The sequence below is a fragment of the Puma concolor genome, chromosome E2 (assembly GCF_028749965.1).
Source record: "Puma concolor isolate L17-30 chromosome E2, mPumCon1.1.hap2, whole genome shotgun sequence".
Classification (NCBI taxonomy): domain Eukaryota; kingdom Metazoa; phylum Chordata; class Mammalia; order Carnivora; family Felidae; genus Puma; species Puma concolor.
In genome coordinates, this window is record NC_141681.1 from 48,657,919 (window position 1) to 48,681,257 (window position 23,339).

At 52.8% G+C, this 23,339-nt stretch overlaps 1 protein-coding gene across 4 annotated transcripts in view; it reads left to right on the forward strand.

The window, feature by feature from the left end:
• The window catches only part of SPTBN4 (spectrin beta, non-erythrocytic 4), a 78,765-nt gene that overhangs the window by 19,121 nt on the left and 36,305 nt on the right, over window positions 1-23,339 (forward strand). For all 4 annotated transcript variants that reach the window (XR_015244873.1, XM_086689804.1, XM_086689805.1 and 1 more), the window contains 13 exons: window positions 2,712-2,803; window positions 3,879-3,959; window positions 5,101-5,216; window positions 7,398-7,510; window positions 7,607-7,794; window positions 7,869-7,986; window positions 8,259-8,417; window positions 9,044-9,346; window positions 10,340-10,490; window positions 14,488-15,451; window positions 16,631-16,768; window positions 19,572-20,322; window positions 21,767-21,969. Coding sequence is in view for 3 of the 4 variants with exons in the window: in XM_086689804.1 (XP_086545930.1) it covers window positions 2,712-2,803; window positions 3,879-3,959; window positions 5,101-5,216; window positions 7,398-7,510; window positions 7,607-7,794; window positions 7,869-7,986; window positions 8,259-8,417; window positions 9,044-9,346; window positions 10,340-10,490; window positions 14,488-15,451; window positions 16,631-16,768; window positions 19,572-20,322; window positions 21,767-21,969 (3,377 nt within the window). In the remaining variant the exon portion in view is untranslated. The remainder of the gene's footprint in view (window positions 1-2,711; window positions 2,804-3,878; window positions 3,960-5,100; window positions 5,217-7,397; window positions 7,511-7,606; window positions 7,795-7,868; window positions 7,987-8,258; window positions 8,418-9,043; window positions 9,347-10,339; window positions 10,491-14,487; window positions 15,452-16,630; window positions 16,769-19,571; window positions 20,323-21,766; window positions 21,970-23,339) is intronic.

The window sequence follows — 23,339 nt, forward strand, 5'->3', positions numbered from 1 at the left end:
CGTGAGGGAGACAGACAATAAACAAACCCATAAATACATAGACAAGAGATGTATGAGAAGTGGATAACTCTAGGTAAGAGCTATGCAGAAAAGAATAGGTTATTTTTAATATATTTTTTAAGTTTATTTTTGAGAGCGCGAGTGGGGAGGGGCAGAGAGAGGGAGAGAGAGAATCTCAAGCAGGCTCTGCAATGTCAGTGAGGAACCTGATTCGGGGCTGGAGCTCACAAACCTGAGATAATGACCTGAGCCAAAATCAAGAGTCAGAACCTCAATGGATTGAGCCAGCCAGGCACCCAAGAATAGATTATGATAAGGCAGTAAAAAGAATGCAAAATATCAGGTTGACAGTGTTGAGATTTTAGACTTGGTGGTCAGAGAAGGACTCTCTGAGAAGCTGATGGCTGCATGACGTAAGATGAAGGGAGAAAGCATTCCAAACAGGAGGCACAGCCAGGATGCAAAGGCCCTGAGGGAGGTGGGAAGGAGCTGAAATGTTGGAGGTCCAGAAAAACCAGTATGTCTAGAGAATAGGAGACAAGGGGGAGCCAGGGAGGAGATGAGGTCAGAGGAGTTGACAGGGCCTAGGTGATCTGTGATTAGCAGTTTTGAATTTATTCTGTTTGAGATGGGGAGAAATTAGAGATTTTTATCAAAAGGATAGACATCATCAGATTTATTTATTTATTTATTTATTTATTTATTTTAAATGTTTATTTAGTTTTGAGAGAGAGAGAGAGAGAGCACGAACAGGGGAGGGGCAGAGAGAGAGGGAGACACAGAATCCAAAGCAGCTCCAGGCTCTGAGCTGTTAGCACAGAGCCCGGGGCTCGAACCCACAAACTATGACATCACAACCTGAGCCAGAGTTGGTCTCTTAACTGACTGAGCCACCCAGGCACCCCAACATCATCAGATTTGGACAGATCCCTCTGCATTGGGGGTGATTGCCAAAATTGGGGGCTGGGAGCCCAGGGAAGAGACTGGAGTTGGACCAGGGTGGGGCCAGAGGGAAGTGCAGAGGGAGGGAGATAGGAAAGATGCCCTGTAATGGGAATGGGCAGGGGAAGGGGAGGGAGGGAGGTGTCCAGGCCAACATTCAAGGCTCAGGACCGGGGGGGATAAAGTGGGGTCACCCAGGGACAGATTTGAAGGAGGAGCAGATTTGAGGGACAGTGTGGGATGTGATGGTGATGAGGAATCTGATATCTAAAACATCAGGGGGAGCATTTAGGAGTCCACTGGATCATGGGAATAGAGCTCAAGGAAGGGGTGGGGGCTGGAGACAGATATGGGCGTTGCCAGTACAAAATCAAGGAATGAGACTGGGTTGGGGGGGGGGGGGGCGGGATCCCTGCTGGCAGCTGGAGCCCTGCACCAGGGGCTGGCACCTCTTTGGAACCTAGTTTTCTCCCTCGGAACCCAAATGCCAAACTCAGCTGTTGAGTCCAGGACCTAAGTCTCCAACACCCATCCGGGGCTCTTGAACCTGCTTTAGATTCTGGGTCACTGAGGACATCATTGAACACCTACTAAGCGTGATACTGCAGAATACAAAACAAACATCCTGTGGTCCCAGAGCTTTAATAAGTTAGTGAGTGCATTAGTCTGTTAGGGCTGCTGTAACAAAATACCACACTCGGAGTGGCTTAAACAACAGAAATTTATTTTCTCAAGTTCTACAAGCTGGAAGTTCAAGATCAAGCTCCTCCTGATCAGTTCCTCCTGAGGCCTCTCTCAGCTTGCAAGTAGCCATCTTCTCTCTGTGTCCTCACATGGCTTTTTCCCTGTGTGCGCACGTCCCTAGGATCTCTTCCTTTTTTTTTTTTTTTTTTTTTTTTTATAAGGACACCAATCATTTTGGGGACCTACCCTATGACCTCATTTAAACTTAATTACCTCCTTAAAGGCCCGATCTCCAAATACAGTCACAGTTGGGGGTTAGAGCTTCAACTTATGAATTTTGGGGGAGACACAGTTCAGTCCGCAATGGGGAGACAGTACACCAGATGAATAAATAACAGGTATGGTAGAAAAGGAGGATGTGAAATTTGAGTACACATACTGTGATTTAAAATCAAGTGGTTGGTGAAGGCCTCACAGAGGTGATATGTGAGAAAAGACCTGAAATTGGGGTGGAACCATGTGGGCCCCTGAGGGAAGGAACAAGCTGTGCAAAGGCCCTGAGGTGGGAAGGTGCTGGTGATTCAGTGAAGAGGATAGCAGGTCTCTGGAGCAGAGTGGGCTGCTGAAGAGGAGGTCAGAGGCATGACGAGGGGAAATTTACTTTTACCGTGAATGAGATGGACCCACGGAAAGTCCAGAGGATGGGAAACATGTGATCTGATCTGGGTGCTCACAGGGTCCCTCTCTGCCATGAGGAGAACAGACTGTGGGGTCAGGAGCAGGGAGGCCAGCCTGGAGGTGATTGCACTAGCCCAGGGGGAAATGATGGTGGCTTGGATCAGAGAAGTGGCCCAGACGCCAAAGTATGGAGACTTCCCTGGAAAATGAGACCCTAGTCTGCAGCCTCCTCCTCCCCCAGTTGTGGATGTCCCGGTCCACTCCAGATCCCACCCTCACGCTCCTGAACCCCCAACCCCAGCCCGAAGCCGCCCCTCCCATCCCCTTTGTCCCTGGTAGCCAGTGCACCGGCAGGTCCCAGGCACAACCCCTCTGGGTCCCAGCAGCCATGTTTTATATCCTCACAGATTCAAGTAATCAAAATTGAGACTGAGGACAACAGAGAGACACGCTCCGCCAAGGACGCACTGCTCCTGTGGTGTCAGATGAAGACAGCTGGGTAAGTGCACCCCCAACCCTGCGCCCCCACTGGGTGGGTGGGGCCCTAGCCTGATCTTGAGGGTCCCTTCTGGGACAAGAGTGCAAGGGACCGCCCAAGTCCTCCGTGTCAGAATGTTACATTTGAAGTTAATGAACTGGTAAATAAAATACGTCCACTCTTCTGACCTTGACAAATAAACCCGTGTAAGAATCTGGAAGGCCTGGTTCAAATTTAGAACTTGGGCCCCTCAGAAAACAGTGCTGGTTAGTGGTGGACCGTCCCCAGCCTGCTCGGTCTCCTGTATCTCATCCTGTACCTCGAGAGGCCTTGTGGGCACCTGTGTGAACACCCCAGCCCTAGTCCTGAGTCCTGGCCACCCCCACCCCGAAAGCAGCCTAGGATGGTGTATACCGGGGCTCTGGCAGCTCCCATGAGAAGTTCAGGCTCCTGGGTACCTTTGGTGGGGCTGAGAAGGGGGCCACTCAGGCTCTGCTGGGAAGTCTCCTGGTCCCCCAACTCTCTGCCCTGCGGGAGGGGCATGGCCTGAAACTCAGGTGCCCTCTGCCCCTGGGAGGAAGCGGAGAGCAGGTATGGATGGAGACTGGGCTTTCTCTGATGCTCAGCCTTCCGGGGCTGGCCGGCTGTCTTGCAACACTCTCTGTCTTTCCATGTGTCTATCTTTACCTCTATGCCTGCTTTTCCTTGTTCCTGTCTCTCCCTCCCCCTTCTCTCTCCCTTCTTGTCTCCTCCCCTTCCTCCTTTCTTTCTCTATCTCTGTCTGTATCTTGCTTTCTCTCCGTCTCTCTTTTTCTGTCTCCTTGCCTCTTTCTTTCTTTCTTTCTTTCTTTCTTTCTTTCTTTCTTTCTTTCTTTCTTTCTTTCTTTCTTTCTTTCTTTTCTTTCTATCTATCTATCTATCTATCTATCTATCTATCTATCTATCTATCTATTTTTCCATCCATCTATCATATCATCTATCTACCCCCCCACCATCCATCTATGTCTCTCTCTCTCTCCCTTCTTCTCTCCTTCCCTCCCTCTTCCCTCCTGACTGTCTCCATTTCTGCCTCCGTCTCTCCCTTCCACGCTGCCAGTTACCCTGAGGTAAACATCCAGAATTTCACCACCAGCTGGCGGGACGGCTTGGCCTTCAACGCGCTCATTCACCGGCACAGGTACCACGTGGCCTGGGGCAGCCTGGCCCTGCCCTTCCCCCTCCCCCATGTCCCTTGGGTACACACCTGTACACATATGCATGTAGGTGGCACGCAGAGACGCAAGGACCCATCCCTTCACACTTACACGAGGCACCCACCTGCACAGAAACCTGTGCCCCATAGTCTGTGTACACATGGAAACACACGTCCCTCGTGCAGCTGCGTAGACACACGCATACTCATGCACATACACAGCCTGTGCCTGATGCTTCGATGCCTCCAGGGTGGAGAGCTCACCCCCCATGGATGGTCTTCTCTGGTGTGTGCATGGTGGTCCTTCCTCAAGGCAAGCCGCAGAGCCCCCCTTCCGGCTCCCTGTGCACCCACATTTCACACCCCAGGGCCTGGCGCTGAATTGGCTGAAAGGTGGGCATCCAGACAAGTTGAACCCACATCGTGACTGTCCATATGACAGATGAGGGAAACTGAGGCCCGGAGCCTGGGAGGGACTTGCTCTGGTGTGGTCGGAGTGGAACCCAGCCTTTTCTGCTGTGGACACATGTTCGTTCACAAGCCCTGCCTGTCACATACACACCCATACACTTAGAGAGACCCGTCCCCCCCACACAGTGAGAAACCCACCAGCTGTACCCATGTCATACTAACAACGGTAACATTTACTAAGTACTTTCTGTATACCCGGCATTGTTCTAAGAGCTTTCCAATAAGTCATTTAATAGTCAGTGAGCCTGTGAGGCAGATGCTATTATCATCCCCATTTTACAGATGAAAAAATCGAGGCACAGAGAGACAAAATAGCTTACCCAGAGTGACAGCCAGCCAGGAAATGGCCGAGCTGGGGTTTGAGCAGCGTGGGCTAGCTGTAGACCTCACACTTCTAACTGCTACGTAATACTGTTTAGCAAAGCACCCAAGTAGATGTGTGCATTGCCAAGTCGGTCCCACTCATTCGCACGCAGCACTCACGGCCACGGATAAGTGCACAGACGTGCACCAGCATACACAGCTTTCCCCTCGGGAGGCAGTGCCCCTCCTGCCCCTGGCTTTGGGTGGGGCTCAGGCCGGGAGGTCTTTCTGCCCGCTCGCCCCCTGGCTCTGGAGCCTGCCTGCTGCCTGCCCGCTCTGTGCCCCTGCCTAGGCCCGATCTTGTGGACTTCAGCAAACTCACCAAGTCCAATGCCAACTACAACCTGCAGAGAGCCTTCCGCACAGCAGAGCAGCACCTGGGGCTGACACGTCTGCTGGACCCTGAGGGTGAGCCCCCCACAACCCCAGCGGGACTTCCTCCTGGGGGGACCCCCGACCCCAATGCCAGCCCAAACTCCTCTCCATCCTGCTGCAACACCGTCCCAAACCCGAGTCCTTCTAAGTCCTGGCTCCCACCCAGCCCCTCCCCTTCTTCACCTCTAATCCCCTTTGCCCCCATCTTCCAGTCCCTTCCTTTCACATCTCTGTCTCCAGCCCCAGACTCATCTCCATTCCTGCCTCCAACTTGACCCCATCCCCTTCCCAACCCCAAGCCCAGTCAGCTCCCCCAAGCCCAACCCCCTCTCCCTCCCTAACTCCGGTCCCAGCTCCAGAGCCAACCCCACCCCCAACATTATCCCCTGACTTCAACCTCATTCCTAATCCCAGACCATGCCAACACCGACCCACCAATCTCTAGAATAACAGCTGTTCCCTCTCTCTGAGAGTCTGCTCTGTGCCACGCACATGGCTGGGAATTTTAGCAAAACTTCCCGCTTTTATCCTCACACTGACCTGGATGGATAGAACTTATCCATCCTGTTTTAATTTTTTTTTAATATGTATTTATTTTTGAGAGAGACAGAGCACGAGTGGGGGTGGGGCCGAGAGAGAGGGAGACACAGAGCCTGACGAGGGGCTCAAATCCACAAACCACAAGATCATGACCTGAGCTGAAGTCGGATGCTTAACCGACTGAGCCACCCAGATGCCCCCTTATCCGTCCTGTTTTAAAGTGATAGGAATGAAGTCTCAGAGATGTGAAGTCACTTGCCCAGTGTCACACTGAAAACCAGTACGTGGGACTTCTTGGCGGGGGGGAGGGGCAGAGAGAGAAACAGCAGGTTCCATGCTGTCAGCGCAGAACCCGACGCAGGGCTTGAACCCACGAACTGTGAGATCGTGACCTGAGCTGAAACCAAGGGTCTGACACTTAACCAACTGAGCTACCCAGGCGCCCCTACATGGGACTTCTGGTACCTATATTCTGTGTCTGGCACATGGTAGGTGTTTAGTGGATATTTGTTCCACCAACCATGAGCTGGTGGAGTAAGAGCTGAGTGTAATATTGTGCATTCAGTGGGCACATCAAAACGATAATTGGAATTTACTGAGTTTCTCCTCTGTGCCAGACTATTCTTTCTAAAACTTACAGTGCTCCTTTTTGGCAGGCACTGTGCTAATCCTCAGTCTTGCAATGGGGGAAACTGAGGCGAAGAGAAGTTAGGTCTGTTTCCTAAGGACATGCAGTGAGTAAGTGGTTGAACAGGGATTTAAGCACACGTTTCCTCCAAAGCCCACACCCTTGACCTCTGCCCTCATAAATAAATACATACATAAAATAAATTTATTTACTTATAAAATAAATAAATAAATACACCTCGTAAATATTTATTGAGCTCCTACTGTGTGCTGGGCATGACCAGAACAATGGGAAAAAAGACAGGCATAGCCTTTGTCATCATGGAACTCAAACTCAAGATAAGGACATGATTGCATAAATGAATATTTAATTGCAGATGATAAGTTCCAGGAGGCAATGATAAGATGCCGTGAGGAAGAGTAACAGGGGTGACCGACTCTACACAGGGCGAACAGGGAGGCTTATCTGAGGAAGTATAAGCTGAGTGGAGCCCTGAAGGATGAGTGGGAGGTAGGCATACAGAAGAGGGAACATTGTTCTACCTAGCGAAAACAGCATGTGCAAAGGCCCTGAGGTGGAAGGTAGAATGGTGTGTTCAAGAAGTAATTATGGATAATTTCTCTGGTGGTTTGTAGGTGTAGGTGCAGATCCCCGTTTGGCAGATACCAAAATTGAGGCGCAGAGGCTACTTGTCTTGCCCAAGGCCACACAGCTAGTAAGAGTGGGCTCTCCCGGGGCGCCTGGGTGGCGCAGTCGGTTGAGCGTCCGACTTCAGCCAGGTCACGATCTCGCCGTCCGTGAGTTCGAGCCCCGCGTCGGGCTCTGGGTTGATGGCTCGGAGCCTGGAGCCTGTTTCGGATTCTGTGTCTCCCTCTCTCTCTGCCCCTCCCCCGTTCATGCTCTGTCTCTCTCTGTCCCAAAAAATAAATAAAAAACGTTGAAAAAAAAAAAAATTAAAAAAAAAAAAAAAAAAAAAAAAAAAAGAGTGGGCTCTCCCTCCCTCCACCCTCACTGTCCTGCTCTCCCCTGCTCTCCTTTACCCCCAGATGTGAACATGGAGGCTCCAGATGAGAAGTCCATCATCACCTACGTGGTCTCTTTCTACCACTATTTCTCCAAGATGAAGGCTCTGGCCGTGGAGGGGAAGCGGATCGGGAAGGTTTGGGGATCCAAGGGATGGGGTGGGTGGGAGCTTGGGAACCACCTGGGGGCACATCTGGGACGAGTCTGACATCACCTTCCTTTGCTGGGTCAGGTCCTGGACCAGGTGTTGGAGGTGGGGAAGATCATCGAGCGCTATGAGGAGCTGGCGGCCGAGCTCCTGGCCTGGATCCATCGCACCGTGGGCCTCATCAGCAATCAGAAGTTTGCCAACTCTTTGAGTGGGGTGCAACAGCAGCTTCAGGCTTTCACGGCCTATTGCACACTGGAGAAGCCAGTCAAGTGAGGCCCAGCTCAGGAGGGAGGGCGGCAAGTGGAGGTCTGGAGGTGGGGGTCCTGAGCCCGAGCCCCTTCAGGTTTCAGGAGAAGGGGAACCTGGAGGTGCTGCTCTTCAGCATCCAGAGCAAACTGCGTGCCTGTAATCGTCGCCTCTTTGTGCCTCGGGAGGGCTGTGGCATCTGGGATATCGACAAGGTGAGGTCGAGCATGTGGAGGAGCGGCAGGGTTACTCCGTGGCGTCGTTTAGGTTGTGCACTGCTCAAGGGAGCCATTTACACTGTAGACGTCCTGGACTGGATATTCATTCTGACAGTTTTCCAGCAGGAAAGTGTCACGAAGGAGCAATATCTTTTTCCAGTTTACATAAAGGTGCTGTAAATGCTAGGGGCCACCTCAGACAGAGAAGCCAGGGCCATTGAATTGTGGGGCGTTGGTGGGGTCTGACTGGCCTCCTCCCATCTCCCCAGGCATGGGGCCAGCTGGAGAAGGCAGAGCACGAACGGGAGGCCGCCCTGCGAGCTGAGCTGATCCGGCAGGAGAAGCTGGAACTTTTGGCCCAGAGGTTTGACCACAAGGTGGCCATGAGGGAGAGCTGGCTGAATGAGAACCAGCGCCTGGTCTCCCAGGTACAGGGTGCAGGACTTGGCTCTGGGTGAAAGGTGGGGGTGGGGGCAGGGAGGCATGCTGGGCTGGTGGCCCTGGGACCAGAGAGGGAGACTCGGTCTCCTGAGTGACAGAGAAGTGTTGGGTTAATCTCCTAGGTGGCAAATGAGGGTGGGAAGGGAGAACTGGTCTCCTAAGTGAGCGGTGGGGGAGGGGGGCGGGCCTGATCTCCAAGGTAACAGGAGAGTGAGGTTGGTCTCCCTGGGGAACTAGAGAGGACAAAATTAGGCTCATCAGAAATAGGGAGAGTATTTAATTAGACTCTTAAATGACAAAGGAGGTTGTAGCTGGTGTCCGGGGTAACTCAGGAGGATAGAATTGGTCTCCTAAGTAAGAGGGTAGGGTAGGCCTGGTCCCCCGTCTCTAGGGCAATGGGAGGATGGTGACTGTTTCCTGGGTGACAAGTTTAAGGCTAGATATGTAATGGAGCCGTGTGGAGCCGGTCTCCAGGGTAACAGAAGAAAGCGGGGCTGGTCTCCGGGGCAACAGGAAGGTGGGGCTGGTCTCCAGGGTTACTGGGGATGGCGGAGCAGGGTCAAGGTGGATAGCAAAGGAAACAGGTGAGCATCTGTGGCCTGCCCTGCCCCAGGACAACTTCGGGTACGAGCTGCCGGCGGTGGAGGCAGCCATGAAGAAACACGAGGCCATCGAGGCGGACATTGCAGCCTATGAAGAGCGGGTGCAGGGCGTGGCAGAGCTGGCCCAGGCCCTGGCGGCAGAAGGTTACTACGACGCCCGGCGCGTGGCGGCCCAGCGTGACAGCGTCCTGCGCCAGTGGGCCCTGCTGACCGGGCTGGTAGGTGCCCGGCGGACGCGGCTCGAGCAGAACCTGGCCCTGCAGAAGATCTTCCAGGAGATGGTGTACATGGTGGACTGGATGGAGGAGATGCAGGTGGGGCCGGCCCTGGGGGTCAAGGGTGGGCATGGTGTGCGGGGAGGGCAGGGAGGGCTACAGACACCGAACGGGTTGTCAGGGAGCCGGAGAGGGATGGAGAGAGAGACAGGAAGAGGTGAGAGAGACAGAGAGAGAGACAGGAAGAGGAAGAGAACGAGAGACAAAGAGAAAGAGACAGAAAGACGCCGAGAGAGGCAGAGAAAGGAAGATCAAAGAAGAGACAGAGGAGGGGCGCCTGAGTGGCTTGGTCGGTTGGGCGTCTGGCCGCGGCTCAGGTCGTGATCTCGCGCTCCATGTGTTCGAGCCCCGCGTCGGGCCCTGCACTGAGCCTGGAGCCTGCTTCAGATTCTGTGTCCCTCTCTCTCTGCCCCTCCGCTGCTTGCACTCTGTCTCTCTCTCAAAAATAAAATTTAAAAAACATGTAAAAAAAAAAAAGAGAAGAAAGAAAAAAAAAAAAAAAGCCACAGAGATACAGAGCCAGAGGGAGCTAGGGACAGATAGAGACAGAGAGATTAAGCCAGAGGAAGATGGTGACAGTTTGAGAGAGAGAAGGGGAAATCAGAGAGAGATCAAACTAGAGAAGCAGGCACGAGGGTGGCAATGGAAATCTAAGCAGCCACAGAGAGACACATAAGAGAAGGAATCCTTTTGGGAAAGAGAGAGACAGGCTGGAGATACAGGTGCAGAGAGAGATGGAGATAAGAAGGAAGGAAGCAGAGAGAGATGGAAACAGGAAAGACAGAGGCAGAGAGAGCGATGGAGGCAGAGAGCAGAGGGAGGGTGGCGCTGTGACAGAGACAGAGCGCAGGAATGTGGGGACAGACACAGGGAGTCAGAGAGAGCCAGATGTTGACGGAGACAAGGAGATTGAGATAGAGATCCGAGTTCAAGGGATGGGGTGGAGGAGCACAAGAGTGGGCCTGACAATGTGGGGTGGGGCCTGCCTGAGGCCAATGCCTAAAAGGTGCTCAGGGCTGCCCCATCTTCTAGGCTCAGCTGCTGTCCCGGGAATGTGGGCAGCACCTGGTGGAGGCGGAGGACCTGTTGCAGAAGCATGGACTGCTGGAGGGGGACATTGCGGCCCAGAGTGAGCGAGTGGAGGCGCTCAACGCTGCTGCCCTGCGTTTCTCTCAGTTGCAGGGTGAGTCTGGGGTCGGGGATTGGGGTGAAAACTTCCAGGGCTGGTGCTAATGGAAGCAGAATGACCCCTAAGAGACAGAAGGAAGGAGTGAGCTCCTTGTCTTTGGAGGCATCCAAGCACAAAATAGGATCACCCTCCATCAGGGAATATCATGGGGGAAATTATTGCCTTGGGTGGAGGTTAGACCACATGATTTCTTCCTGCTTTGAGATTCTGCAGTAATAGTTCACATTTATTGAGCACTTGTGGTTTTTTTTTTTTTAATGTTTATTTTATTTTTGAGAGAGACAGAGACAGAGACAGAGCACTAGCAGGGGAGGGATAGAGAGAGAGGGAGACACAGAATCTGAAGCAGGCTCCAGGCTCTGAGCTATCAGCACATAGCCCGACGCGGGGCTCAAACTCACAAACTGTGAGATCATGACCTGAGATGAAGAAAGACGTTTAACAACTGAGCCACCCAGGTGGCCCTATTGAGTACTTGTTTTATGCTAAGCCCCTCACAGCCAAATCTCAGTGAATACCATGAAAAACCGTGTGAGGTAATGTATAGTCAGGGCCTGTTTGGCAGCAAATGATAGAAACTCAACTCAGCTTAAGGAGAAAAGGGGAGTATCTTGGCCAGTGTAACTAAAGTGTCCAGGAAAAGGCAAGGTTGGCTTCAGGTATGGCTGGATCCAGGGATTATCTGATGATGCTTTTAAGACTCTATCTCTCTGACTGTAGTCTCTATGTTTGTGTCACTACCGGGCAGTTCCTTCCCTTGTGGTGTAAATCTGGGGTCATTCAGCCCCATGTTTTCATCCTAGCAACTTAGCGGACCCAACAGGAGACAAGCCCCTTTCTCCCAATATTTCTGACAAAAGATTCCAGGAAAGCTTTCTTTAGCCCACTGTGGGTTCCATGCCCTCTGCTTAGCCAAGCATTGTGACCCCAGGCTCTACACTGAGCTAACTGGCCACATCTATGTGACATGCCCAACCCATGGCCAAGAGTAGGGTTGGCTCTTTCCAAAGACAGGAATGGAGGAAGGAGAGGAGGGTGGAAAGCCATTACCAGCATCGGGGGCATGGATGCTGATAGGAAAAACCAAGACTGGCTCTAATAAAGGTTCTCATTTTACTGATGTCAATACCTTCCAGCCACAGACCGCCAGGAATCCCCCTGTTGTCAAACCAAGGTGGGTCTGTTGGCTTTTTGCACACATGCTGGAGAACCATGGAGCTTCTCAGTAGGAGGGTGTTAGGAAGGGGCTTGTGATAGGATGTGGGCTTGTGTTAGGTGATTTGGGGATGATTTATGCAGTGTCTTTTGCTGCGGATTGGATACTGTCTGGAGGTGGGAGTAATTAGGTGATCACCCATCTTAATCATTTTTTTTTAACGTTTATTTATTTTTGAGACAGAGAGAGACAGAACATGAACGGGGGAGGGTCAGAGAGAGAGGGAGACACAGAATGTGAAACAGGCTCCAGGCTCTGAGCAGTCAGCACAGAGCCCTACGCGGGGCTTGAACTCACAGACCGCGAGATCATGACCTGAGCCGAAGTCGGACACTTAACCGACTGAGCCACCCAGGCACCCCCCCATCTTAATCATTTTTATCCAGGTAGTGGGAGGAACAGGAGTTGGTAGCAGTCATTCAGCTTAGCTGGGTGAAGGGGCTGGATGATAGTTTCTGTGGCTTGCCCAGTGACCTCTTTTTTGTGTGTGCTCAGACGTGATTATGGAATGGTCTTGTTTCCATCCCATTCCACCATGGTCGCAGAGTGACCTTGTCTGAAGTTGGCGTCCTGAGAAACTGTGTCTCTAGCTGTGAGTGCTGACAAGGCTGCTTTTTTGCTTTCTTGCTGATGAGGAAACTAAGGTCCAGAACTGCAGAGCTCAGAGGGTTTAGGGCTGGCCTGTCTCACTCCTGTGTCTGGAGCCACAGCCCTTTGGAATCCGGAAGCATCAGTAGAAAAGGCAAGGCCTATCTGGCTTGCAAGATGGTGTGTGTGTTGAGGCAGGGGGAGGGGGGCGGTTCTCACCCTCATGGGCTGGGTCAAATGTTGAAGTCTCCTTCCAAGCTCCAGTGGGACATGCCCACCCTGGCTCAGCCGCTTACCCACATCCAAACCCCAGGACAGGCTCATTGAGACCCTCTCCTTCTTGTGAAGGTTTGTCCCAGGAGGCTCCTTCTGTCTTCTCCTTGTGAGATCTTGGTGCCTGGTGGCGGCCAACAGCACCACAAAAACAGCAAAGAGGCTAATGTGTGTTGTCATGGTGACAGGAGGGAGCAATGCCTGATAAGTGGTCCAGAGTGTGGCCTCCTGATCTGCCACTTCTTAGCTGATCCTGGGCAAGTGGCTTCCTTCCCTGAGCCTCAGTTTCTTCATCTGTAAGATGGGGCTCATAAGGATACTGCCCCATGGTGGCGTTGTGCCAGAGTCAGGTCTGGATACACGAATGCCTATTGTTGTTGATTATTCAGGTGGATGCCTTGGTATTTGGGTCAATTTCAGCGAATGTCCAGAATTCCAGAAATGGTGTATCCCATCTAGGGCAGTGTCTCTTGCAGTGTTTTGACCCAGTAAGAAATGTGTTTACCTCCTGACCCACAGTTCACACACACACACACACACACACACACACACACACACACACACACACACAAATTGTATGAAACAATACTTCCCCTTACCCCGCAAGTTGCATCCTGATATTTTCTAGTCATTCTATTCTATTCCATTAAAGCAACATTGGCAGCCAGCCATTAAGTTAATTTCACAGTTCTCTTGTCACAAACCAGAAGTCTAGGAGGAAGGTGAAGTATTTGAAGAAACATGGGAGTTCAGGTCATCACTGAAGTTAAGAGATAAGGCAACAGAGGATGAGAGAGGGAACCCAGAAAATGGCTTAAGGATAGAGACACATCTGGGTGCCTAGCTGGCTCAGTGGATAGGGCATGCGATTCTTGATCTCAGGGGTGTAAGTTTGAGCCCCACGTTGGGTGTAGAGATTACTTAAAATAAAATTTAAAAAAATAGTGGGGCGCCTGGGTGGCTCAGTCAGTTAAGCGCCCGACTTTGTTCAGGTCATGATCTCGCAGTTCGTGAGTTTGCGCCCCAAGTCAGGCTCTGTGCTGACAGCTCGGGCCCTGGAGTCTGCTTTGGATCTGTGACTCCCTCTCTCTCTCTGCCCCTCCCCTGCTCACTCTCTCTCTCTCTCAAAAATAAATGAACATTAAAAAATTTTTTTAATTAAAAAAAAATAGAGACGTTTCATTTGGTCCAGTTCTGAAGGAAAGACAGTTTACAGATACTAGGATTCTCTGAATCTTATTTTCTTTTTTTTTTTTTTAATTTTTTTCAACGTTTATTTATTTTTGGGACAGAGAGAGACAGAGCATGAACGGGCGAGGGCCAGAGAGAGAGGGAGACACAGAATCGGAAACAGGCTCCAGGCTCTGAGCCATCAGCCCAGAGCCCGACGCGGGGCTCGAACTCACGGACCGTGAGATCGTGACCTGGTTGAAGTCGGACGCTTAACCGACTGCGCCACCCAGGCGCCCCTGAATCTTAGTTTCTATACATCATTCAGTCAATAAGTCGCCGTTTTCATTAGGTTACTGCTCTGGGCTCCACCCCGTGCTAGGCAATGGTGAGGACACAGTGTGACGGAGACAGCCCTAGACCCTGCCTTCATGGGCCTCTCAGCCCAGTGGGGGAGACAGAACAGGCAGTGACATGCCAGAGGGGTCAGGGCAGGCAGGGATGGTGACCGTGGGGCACAGGCAGAGGTGCAGGGCTGGGATGAGAGAAGCCTGGGGGAGCCAGAGAAGGTTCCTGCTCCAGACAGCATGTCAGGGAAGGCTGCCTGGAGGAGGGGACGCACAACCTGGCACCTGATGATGCCTACGTAGCAAAGGACAGACAGGACAGGTAGCCTGTACTTCCCTTCCTTGGGCGCCCCCTGGCCCGTGCCCAACCCGGGATCCTCCCCTTCTCCTGGCCCAGGCTACCAGCCCTGCGATCCGCAGGTCATCTGCAACCGCGTGAACCACGTGCACGGCTGTCTGGCGGAGCTGCAGGAGCAGGCGGCGCGGCGGCGCGCGGAGCTGGAGGCCTCGCGGAGCCTGTGGGCGCTGCTGCAGGAGCTGGAGGAGGCGGAGAGCTGGGCCCGAGACAAGGAGCGCCTCCTAGAGGCGGCGGGCGGCGGCGGCGGCGGCGCGGCGGGCGCGGCGGGCGCGGGGGGCGCGGGGGGCGCGGCTGGCGGCGCGCACGACCTGTCCAGCACTGCGCGCCTCCTGGCGCAGCACAAGATCCTGCAGGGCGAGCTGGGCGGGCGGCGGGCGCTGCTGCAGCAGGCCCTGCGGCGCGGCGAGGAGCTGGCTGCGGCCGGCGGCGCCGTGGGCGCGGGCGCCGAGACGGTGCACCTGGCGGGCCTGGCGGAGCGCGCGGCGAGCGCGCGGCGGCGCTGGCAGCGGCTGGAAGAGGCGGCGGCGCGGCGCGAGCGGCGGCTGCAGGAGGCGCGGGCGCTGCACCAGTTCGGCGCCGACCTCGACGGGCTCCTCGACTGGCTTCGCGACGCGTACCGCCTAGCAGCCGCGGGCGACTTCGGCCACGACGAGGCGTCCAGCCGCCGCCTGGCCCGCCAGCACCGCGCGCTCACCGGGGAGGTGGAGGCGCATCGCGGGCCCGTGGGCGGCCTGCGGCGTCAGTTGGCGACACTGGGGGGCGCCAGCGGCGCCGGGCCACTGGTGGTGGCCCTGCAGGTGCGCGTGGTGGAGGCGGAGCAGTTGTTCGCCGAGGTGACCGAGGTGGCTGCGCTGCGGCGCCAGTGGCTGCGAGACGCCCTGGCGGTCTACCGCATGTTTGGCGAAGTGCACGCGTGCGAGCTGTGGATCGGTGAGAAGGAGCAATGGCTGCTGGCCATGCGTGTGCCCGATTCGCTCGACGACGTCGAGGTGGTGCAGCACCGGTGAGCGCGCCCTCCTGGGACTTCCAGGTCCCCTTTCTCACGCACACAGCCTCGCCTTCGTGCATCAACAGTTCCCATTTTCTCTCAGCTGCGACCAGGGGTTCCAGTGACATGGGAGTGATAATAGTCCCCACCTCACAGGTGACGAGTAATGAGGAAATACTTAATAGAACACCGAGCAAATACCTGGTACAGGGAGCATTTCAGGGGCGTTTGCTATCATTACGGGACTTACACTCACTTGGCGGGAAATTAAAACTTCTCAAGACACCGCAACCTGGCCCCTCCCCTGGGACTGCCGCGGTCCCTGCACAAATGTCACCTCCCTAGCTAATGAAATGCCTCGGACCCTGTCACTTTCTCTTCCATCACCCTGTTTTACATTTCTTCATAGCATTTACCCGCTGTGACACGTTGCATACATCGGTCTGTTGGCTGACTTAGTAATGAATTGTGAAATTAGTGGATGAGCCCTTTTGTTCACCTACTCATTCATTCATCTGGAACTTATTGAGCTCTTGCTCTGTTCTCGGTCTTGTGCTGGGCATAGCTGAGACCCAGGCCTGGTCCCTGCCCTTACTGTGCCCACAATTACCCAAGCCACAGCTTTGGGCATTTGTTTTAAAAAAGGGAGGACTGTGCCCAGCTTTAAAAAGATCTCCCTGGGGGCGCCTGGGTGGCGCAGTCGGTTGAGCGTCCGACTTCAGCCAGGTCACGATCTTGCGGTCCGTGAGTTCGAGCCCGGCGTCAGGCTCTGGGCTGATGGCTCGGAGCCTGGAGCCTGTATCCGATTCTGTGTCTCCCTCTCTCTCTGCCCCTCCCCTGCTCATGCTCTGTCTCTCTCTGTCCCAAAAATAAATAAATGTTGAAAAAAAAAATTTTTAAAAAGATCTCCCTGGCTGCCACGTAGAGGGTATGTTGGAGGGGTTGAGAATGGTGGCTGGGAACCCAGAGAGGTACAAAAACCATGTGAGCCGAAACCGAGAGTCAGACGCCCATCCGACTGAGCCACTCAGGTGCCCCTGAGAAATGTAACACTTAAGGGACCGGTAGAAGGGGGAGGAGCTGGCACAGGGTCCTAAGAGGATAAGAATTAGAAGGAAATCCAGGAGAAGGCCAAGACGTGGGCAGGTCCCCAGGGTCCAGGCCTGCTTGAGCACGACCCTCCTCCTTCCACAGATTTGAGAGCCTGGACCAGGAGATGAACAGTCTGATGGGCCGTGTCCTGGATGTGAACCACACGGTTCAGGAGCTGGTGGAAGGAGGCCATCCCAGTTCAGATGAGGTGCGCTCCTGCCAGGACCACCTCAACAGCAGGTAGGCGGGGCCTGGCGCCTCAGGCCAGTTCTTTTCCTTCATTCTTTTCCTCATCCACTCAACTGTTGCGAGTCGAGGATGTGCAATTTCGACACCCTGAGGTGATCGTGGCCACCTAGGAAGTCAGCAAAATCTTGGAGGAAAATGGTAATACCCAGTGCTGGTGAGGATGTGGTAAAATGAGGATACGATATATTTTAGTGGATTATTAATTGGCTTGTACAGATATGATTTACTGAGGATCTACTATCTGCCGGGAATTTTTCTAAGCACTTTATATGCCTTGTTTTATCTTTTGATATCCCAGTTTCCATAGTAAAGTTTCCAGAATTCAGAACTCTTTAAAAATGGATACTCTGGTTTGTCTTCAGATCGTATAAATCTTTCGCCTTTTACTAAAAATGGTAACAAATTAATATCTTTCCCCCTTGAACACTACCAGCTGTTTTTCCAATGTGGGTAGGGTTCATAGATGAAGACAGATTCGGGGAGGCGGAATCCTTAATATGATTGATTACCCGGTACAGTAAGTAGGAGGTCAAACCTAATGCTGTCTGAATCTGGATCTGGGGCTCTTGAGCATCTTTTATTAGTCTTTTCAGCAACCCTTTGGGGCATGAATTGCTCCATGTTAGAGAAGAGGAAACTGGGGCTCCAGAGATGCGAAGACACCGGCCCAAAGTCACACAGCAAAGTAGGGAGGGTCAAGCCAGGATTTCACGTTGAGTTTGTCTGACTCAAAGCTATACTCTTTTTTTTTTCTTTTCTTTATTTTTGAGAGAGAGAGAGAAAGCGCACACACGGTAGGGGCAGAGAGAGAGAGGGAGAGAGAGAAAGAATCCCAAGCAGACTCCACACTGTCCTAGCACGGAGCCCGATGCAGGGCTGAGAAATGTACCATGAGATCATGACCTGAGTGGAAAACAAGAGTCGCTTGCTCACCCAACTGAGCCCCCTCAGGAGCCCCTCAAAGACGGTATTCTTAACTGCTGTGCTGTAAGATTCCAATAACCAGTGATAACCTACAGAGGTAGCCTTGACACTCTCAAAGCATCAAGATCTCAAATGACAACAACAAAGATTGACAGTGCTTAATAAGGTTATATGCCAAGTGCTTTAGCCACAAGATATCATTAGACGCTCAGTGAAATGGACATTATTATTCCCATTTTCCAGATGAGGAAGCTGAGGAGCAGCAGGAAATGATTTGCCCAAGGTCACATGATGAATCTGGCCAAAGCAGATCTTGAACTTGGGTCCTTCTGATTTCAGAGTCCTAATCTCTGCTCTGTGGCATGTCCATTCTAGAGGGGACAGAGAGACAGTGAACAAATAAACAAATAAATGAACAAGATATTTAGAGAGTTCAAGTGACCTGGTAGAACACAACTGGGGGCTGGAGGTGATTTTAATTTTTTTTAATGTTTATTTATTTTTGAGAGAGAGAGAGAAAGACAGAGTGTGAGTGGGGGAGGGGCAGAGAGAAGAAGGGAGACACAGAATCTGAAGCAGGCTCCAGGCTCTGAGCTGTCAACACAGGCCCAGTGAAGTGTCATCACTTGCTTGAGGGCCCAAAGAAATCCGTATTTTTTCCCATTAATTTATTTTGATATAGAACAGATTTGCCTGTACATCATTTGATCCTCAGCACTTGGCTTGTGGAATGTACCCGGTTTCTATTTGCTGGATGCAACATAGTATTCTTACACTTTTTACACTGTGGGATCAGAATCCCTTTGCTCTCCTAAAAACTGTTCGGGGCCCCAAAGAGCTTGTTTTCGTGAGTTATATCTATCAATATTTACTGTGTTGGGAATTAATACTGGGAAATGTAAAGATATTAAGTTGTCTTAAAATAACAATAATAGGGGCGCCTGGGTGGCTCAGTCAGTTAAGCGTCCAACTCTTGATTTCACATCAGGTTATAATCTCGAAACTTGTGAGTTCAAGCCCCGCATTGGGCTCTGTGCTGACAGTGCGGAGCCTGCTTGGGATTCTCTCTCTCCCCCTCTCTCTCTCTGCCCCTCCTCCACTCACTCTCTCTCAAACTAAATAAACAAACTTAAAAAAATAAAATAATAATAAACCCATTATGTTAATGTAACCAGCATACTCATATATTTTATGAAAAATAACTGCTTTTCATAACAAAAAATGTAGTGAGTGGCATTGTTTTGTGTTTTTGCAAGTCTTTTATGAAAAAAAAAATTTTTAAGTTTATTTATTTTGAGAGAAAGAGAGCACAAAACTGGGGGAGGGGCAGAGGGAGAGGGAGAGAGAGGGAATCCCAAGCAGGCTCCGCACTGTCAGCATGGAGCCCCATGCTGGGCTTGAACTCACCAACCGGGAGGTCATGACCTGAGCCAAAATCAAGAGTTGGAGGCTTAACCAACTGAGCCACTCAGGCGCCCCACATCTCTTTGATGTCTGGCTGAAGAGAAGGCAGCCGAATTCTCGGATCTGCTTCTGTGTTCTGCCTTTTCTCACGCAGCCTCTGGGAAGGACCCTGGACACCAGGGAGAGAATAGGGAGAGGGCAAACGGCGTCTTAGTCTTAGCGTTATTACAAAGATACTTTTGACCTCGCTCAGCTTACATTTTGAGAACCGCTGCTCTAAGCAAGTGTGCCTTGTAGGGTTTTATTTTACACCAGCAGAAACTGGGGCCCAGCGAGATAAAGTGACTTTCCAAAGTCACACAGTGGCTGGGTTCTATCCCAGGTCGTTGGGCCCTCCAGGCCCAGGAGGAGTCCCTGTCCTCCTCAAGCCGCCCTCCTTCCCCCCACCAACCCCCCCCCCCCGCAGGTGGAACCGCATCGTGGAGCTGGTGGAACAGCGCAAAGAGGAGGTGAGCGCAGTGCTGCTGGTGGAGAACCACGTGCTGGAAGTGGCCGAAGTGCGCGCCCAGGTGCGCGAGAAGCGGAGGGCCGTGGAGAGCGCGCCCCGAGCGGGCGGCGCCCTGCAGTGGCGTCTCAGCGGCCTGGAGGCGGCTCTCCAAGCTCTGGAGCCCCGCCAGGCGGCCCTCCAGGAGGAGGCGGCCCTGCTGGCCGTGCGCTTCCCGGCTCAGGCTGCGCGGCTGCACCAGGGTGCGGAAGAACTGGGCGCCGAGTGGGGCGCGCTGGCCAGCGCGGCTCAGGCCTGTGGCGAGGCCGTGGCCGCGGCCGGGCGCCTGCAGCGCTTCCTGCACGACCTGGACGCTTTCTTGGACTGGCTGGTGCGCGCCCAGGAGGCGGCGGGCGGTGTCGAGGGCCCCCTGCCCGGCAGCCTGGAAGAGGCCGATGCGCTGCTGGCTCGCCACGCGGCGCTCAAGGAGGAGGTGGACCAGCGCGAGGAAGACTATGCCCGCATCGTGGCGGCCAGCGAGGCGTTGCTGGCGGCCGACGGCGCCGAGCTGGGCCCGGGCTTGGCACTCGACGAGTGGCTGCCGCACCTGGAACTCGGCTGGCACAAGCTGCTCGGCTTGTGGGAGGCGCGCAGGGAGGCCCTGGTGCAGGCACACGTCTACCAGCTCTTTCTGCGCGACCTACGCCAGGCTCGGGCTGTGCTGCGCAACCAGGTGGCCGCTTCGGGGTTCACGCGGTGGGGGATTGTGGCGACGGGGGAAAATGTATGGAGGGAGTTTTTGCAGGGACCGCTGCGTTCGTGGCTTGTCCGAGGTCAGTGGGAGCGGGGAGGGTGTCTGGGATCGCGGGTTTGTGGCTCATCCAGTGTGAACACGTGTGGGCAGGTGTGTAACAGGATTTGAGGATTAGTGTTTTATCTAAGGTGGCTAACAGTGTGTGCACTATCCCAAGTCAGTAATGCAATGGATATACATTGCACTGGCTTCCTGCGTTTGTGGATTGTCTGGAAGGAAATAAGAAGGTGAGGTTAATCGATGATGGTTAATGGGGTTCAAAGATCTTGGGGTGGATGAGGGAGGATAAAGATTATGGAAACAGGTAATTCAGGCTGAGAGGTTATCTGGATCAGCAATTGATTGTGGATTATGTGGTTGTGGGTGCCCAAATTAGCAGATAATCTTCTTATTGGGAATGGCAATGTGCATTCCTTATGGAGAGGGTAACTGTTTATGGTTTGAGAGATGAAGTGCCATGGTTATCTGGGATGTGCGCATCCATTGGGAGATCATTCTGGGATGGGAACCAAGTTTGAGCATTTGGACAAGACAGAACATCCTGTTTTCAGATTGCCCAAGAGTAGGTACCAAGCTTTGGAGATTTTAGAAAGGGTGACCACCAGTGCTGGTCATCTAGTGAAAGCTGACCCAGTTTGAGGGTTAACTGGGGGGACAGACAGGGAGCCCCCGGAATTCTGAGGATACTGAATATGGGAAGTGAGGTGGCCTTAAGAGAACCTTTCTAACCCACCCGTCTTACCAGTTAGAAAAATAATCCCAGAGAGGGAAAGAACTTCCTTGAAGTCACACAGCACCCAGTTCAGGCGTCATCAGTTAACCAAGTATTTACTGAGTGCCTCCTTTGTGCCAGGTACTATTCTGGGACTGAGCACACATTAGGAAACAAAACACAAAATCCCACCCTCGTGCAGCTGGCCTTCTAGTGTGTGTGGGGAGGGAGAAGATGATAAACAAGTAAATGCAAATATATATTTATGTATATATATATGTATACATATACATATATACATATACATATATATATACACACACACGATATATATGATATCATGTCAGGTAATGCTGTGAAAGATAATAAAGCAGGGTAAAGGGATAGAACTGGGGTGCAGGGTGGTGTTTTTGGCAGATGGCCAGAGACCTAAAGAAAGTTAAGGAGCCCACTATGGGCATATCTGAAAGGAGGGACCAGCCAGGCAGAGGGACTAGCATGGGCAAAGGCCCTGAGGTGGGCTCATGCCTGGCCTGTTGGATGCTAGAGCACAGTGAGCAAGGGGGAGGAGCGAGGTGGCAAGCCTCTCCCAGGTCCAGGACGGAATGGAGCAGGGCGGACCTGAGCACCACCCCTCCTCCTCATTCCCAGGAGGTGGCACTGTCGGGTCTGGAGCTCCCGGGCACGGTGGAGTCAGTGGAGGAGGCACTGAAAAGGCACCGGGATTTTCTCACCACGATGGAGCTGAACCAGCAAAAGATGCAGGTGGCGGTGCAGGCTGCCGAGGGCCTGTTGAGGCAGGGCAACGCCTACGGAGAGCAGGCCCAGGAGGCTGTGACCCGGCTGCTGGAGAAGTAGGTCCCTCGGACCCCAGAGGCACAGGGGGTGTGGTCTGGGCATAGGGGGTGTGGTCTCGGCACGGCGGTGTAGTTTGAGCATAGTGGGCGTGGTCCAGGCGGGGCGGGTGTTGTCTCAGTACCGGGAGTGTGGTCTCGGCACAGGGGGTGTGGTTTGGGCATAGCGGGTGTGGTCTCGGCACAGGGGAGGGATCAAGAGGTCCGGGCTCCTCTGCTTTACATCATGATTTCTGCTTCTCTTCCCCTCTTGGATTTTTATTTAATTCCATACCGTTTTAAATTTGCTTTAAATTGATACTTTGCGGAAAGGTAACTCATGCTCAGAAACCCAAAAGGTACACAAGGATATATAATGAAGTTGCTCTGCCAAGCCTGCCCTCAGTCTGAGGTAGCTGAACTGGTTGTTAACGTGTTGACTTCTTTTCCTGGATGCCCTGCATCTGCGCTGCCCTTCTGGTGCCCCGATCTAGCAGCTAAAGGCTAGAGCCGGGTTCTGTTCTAGCTCTCTAGATGGGACAGTGTCCCCTGCCATGCTGGTTGTCGGATATTGTGAGTGAGCACCTCCCTCTGGGCCCAACTGCCCAGTTTCCTAGGAAGCACACATGGTGTGTGTGTGTGTGTGTGTGTGTGTGTGTGTGTGTGTGTGTGTGTCTTTCCTGCTGCTGTTGCACATTATCAGTCTCTTCTATCACCATCTGTCTGTCACCACCGCCCGGTCTCTTGTCTGTCCTTGTACTAATTAAGCAAAGACATTTACTGATATCTACTGTGTGCCAGGCACTATTCTAGTCCCGGAACAAAACGGTACCCGCCCCCCAAATTGCAGCCCTCAAGTAGAGTCCTTTATAGGGGCTCCTCTAGGCTGACTTTGTCATCATCACTGTTTCTGCCCCTTGTGGTGAGCCACAAGGGCCCCGTGCTGCTCCTTCTGTCTTTCCATCCTCTGATGGAAAGCATGTCTGGTCCCTCCACCACCATCCACAGCCCAGAGACCCCAGCCCTTCCTCTGTCTGGGGCTCAAGTGTCCTTTTCCTCTAAATTCATCTGGGACAATGCTGGAATTTTCTTTTTCTTTTTTTTTTTTAATTAAAAAATTTTTATTTTTGAGAGAGAGAGAAAGACAGAAACAGAGCGTGAGTGGGGGAGGGGCAGAGAGAGAGGGAGACACAGAATCAGAAGCAGACTGCAGGCTCCAGGCTCTGAGCTGTCAGCACAGAGCCCAACGTGGGGCTTGAACTCACCAACCGAGAGATGCTGACCTGAGCCAAAGTCAGAGGCTTAACCGACTGAACCACCAAGGTGCCCCAAGGCTGGAATTTTGTCAAGGAAACTTTCATGGGGGTTCTGGTCCTGAAGGTATAAACTCA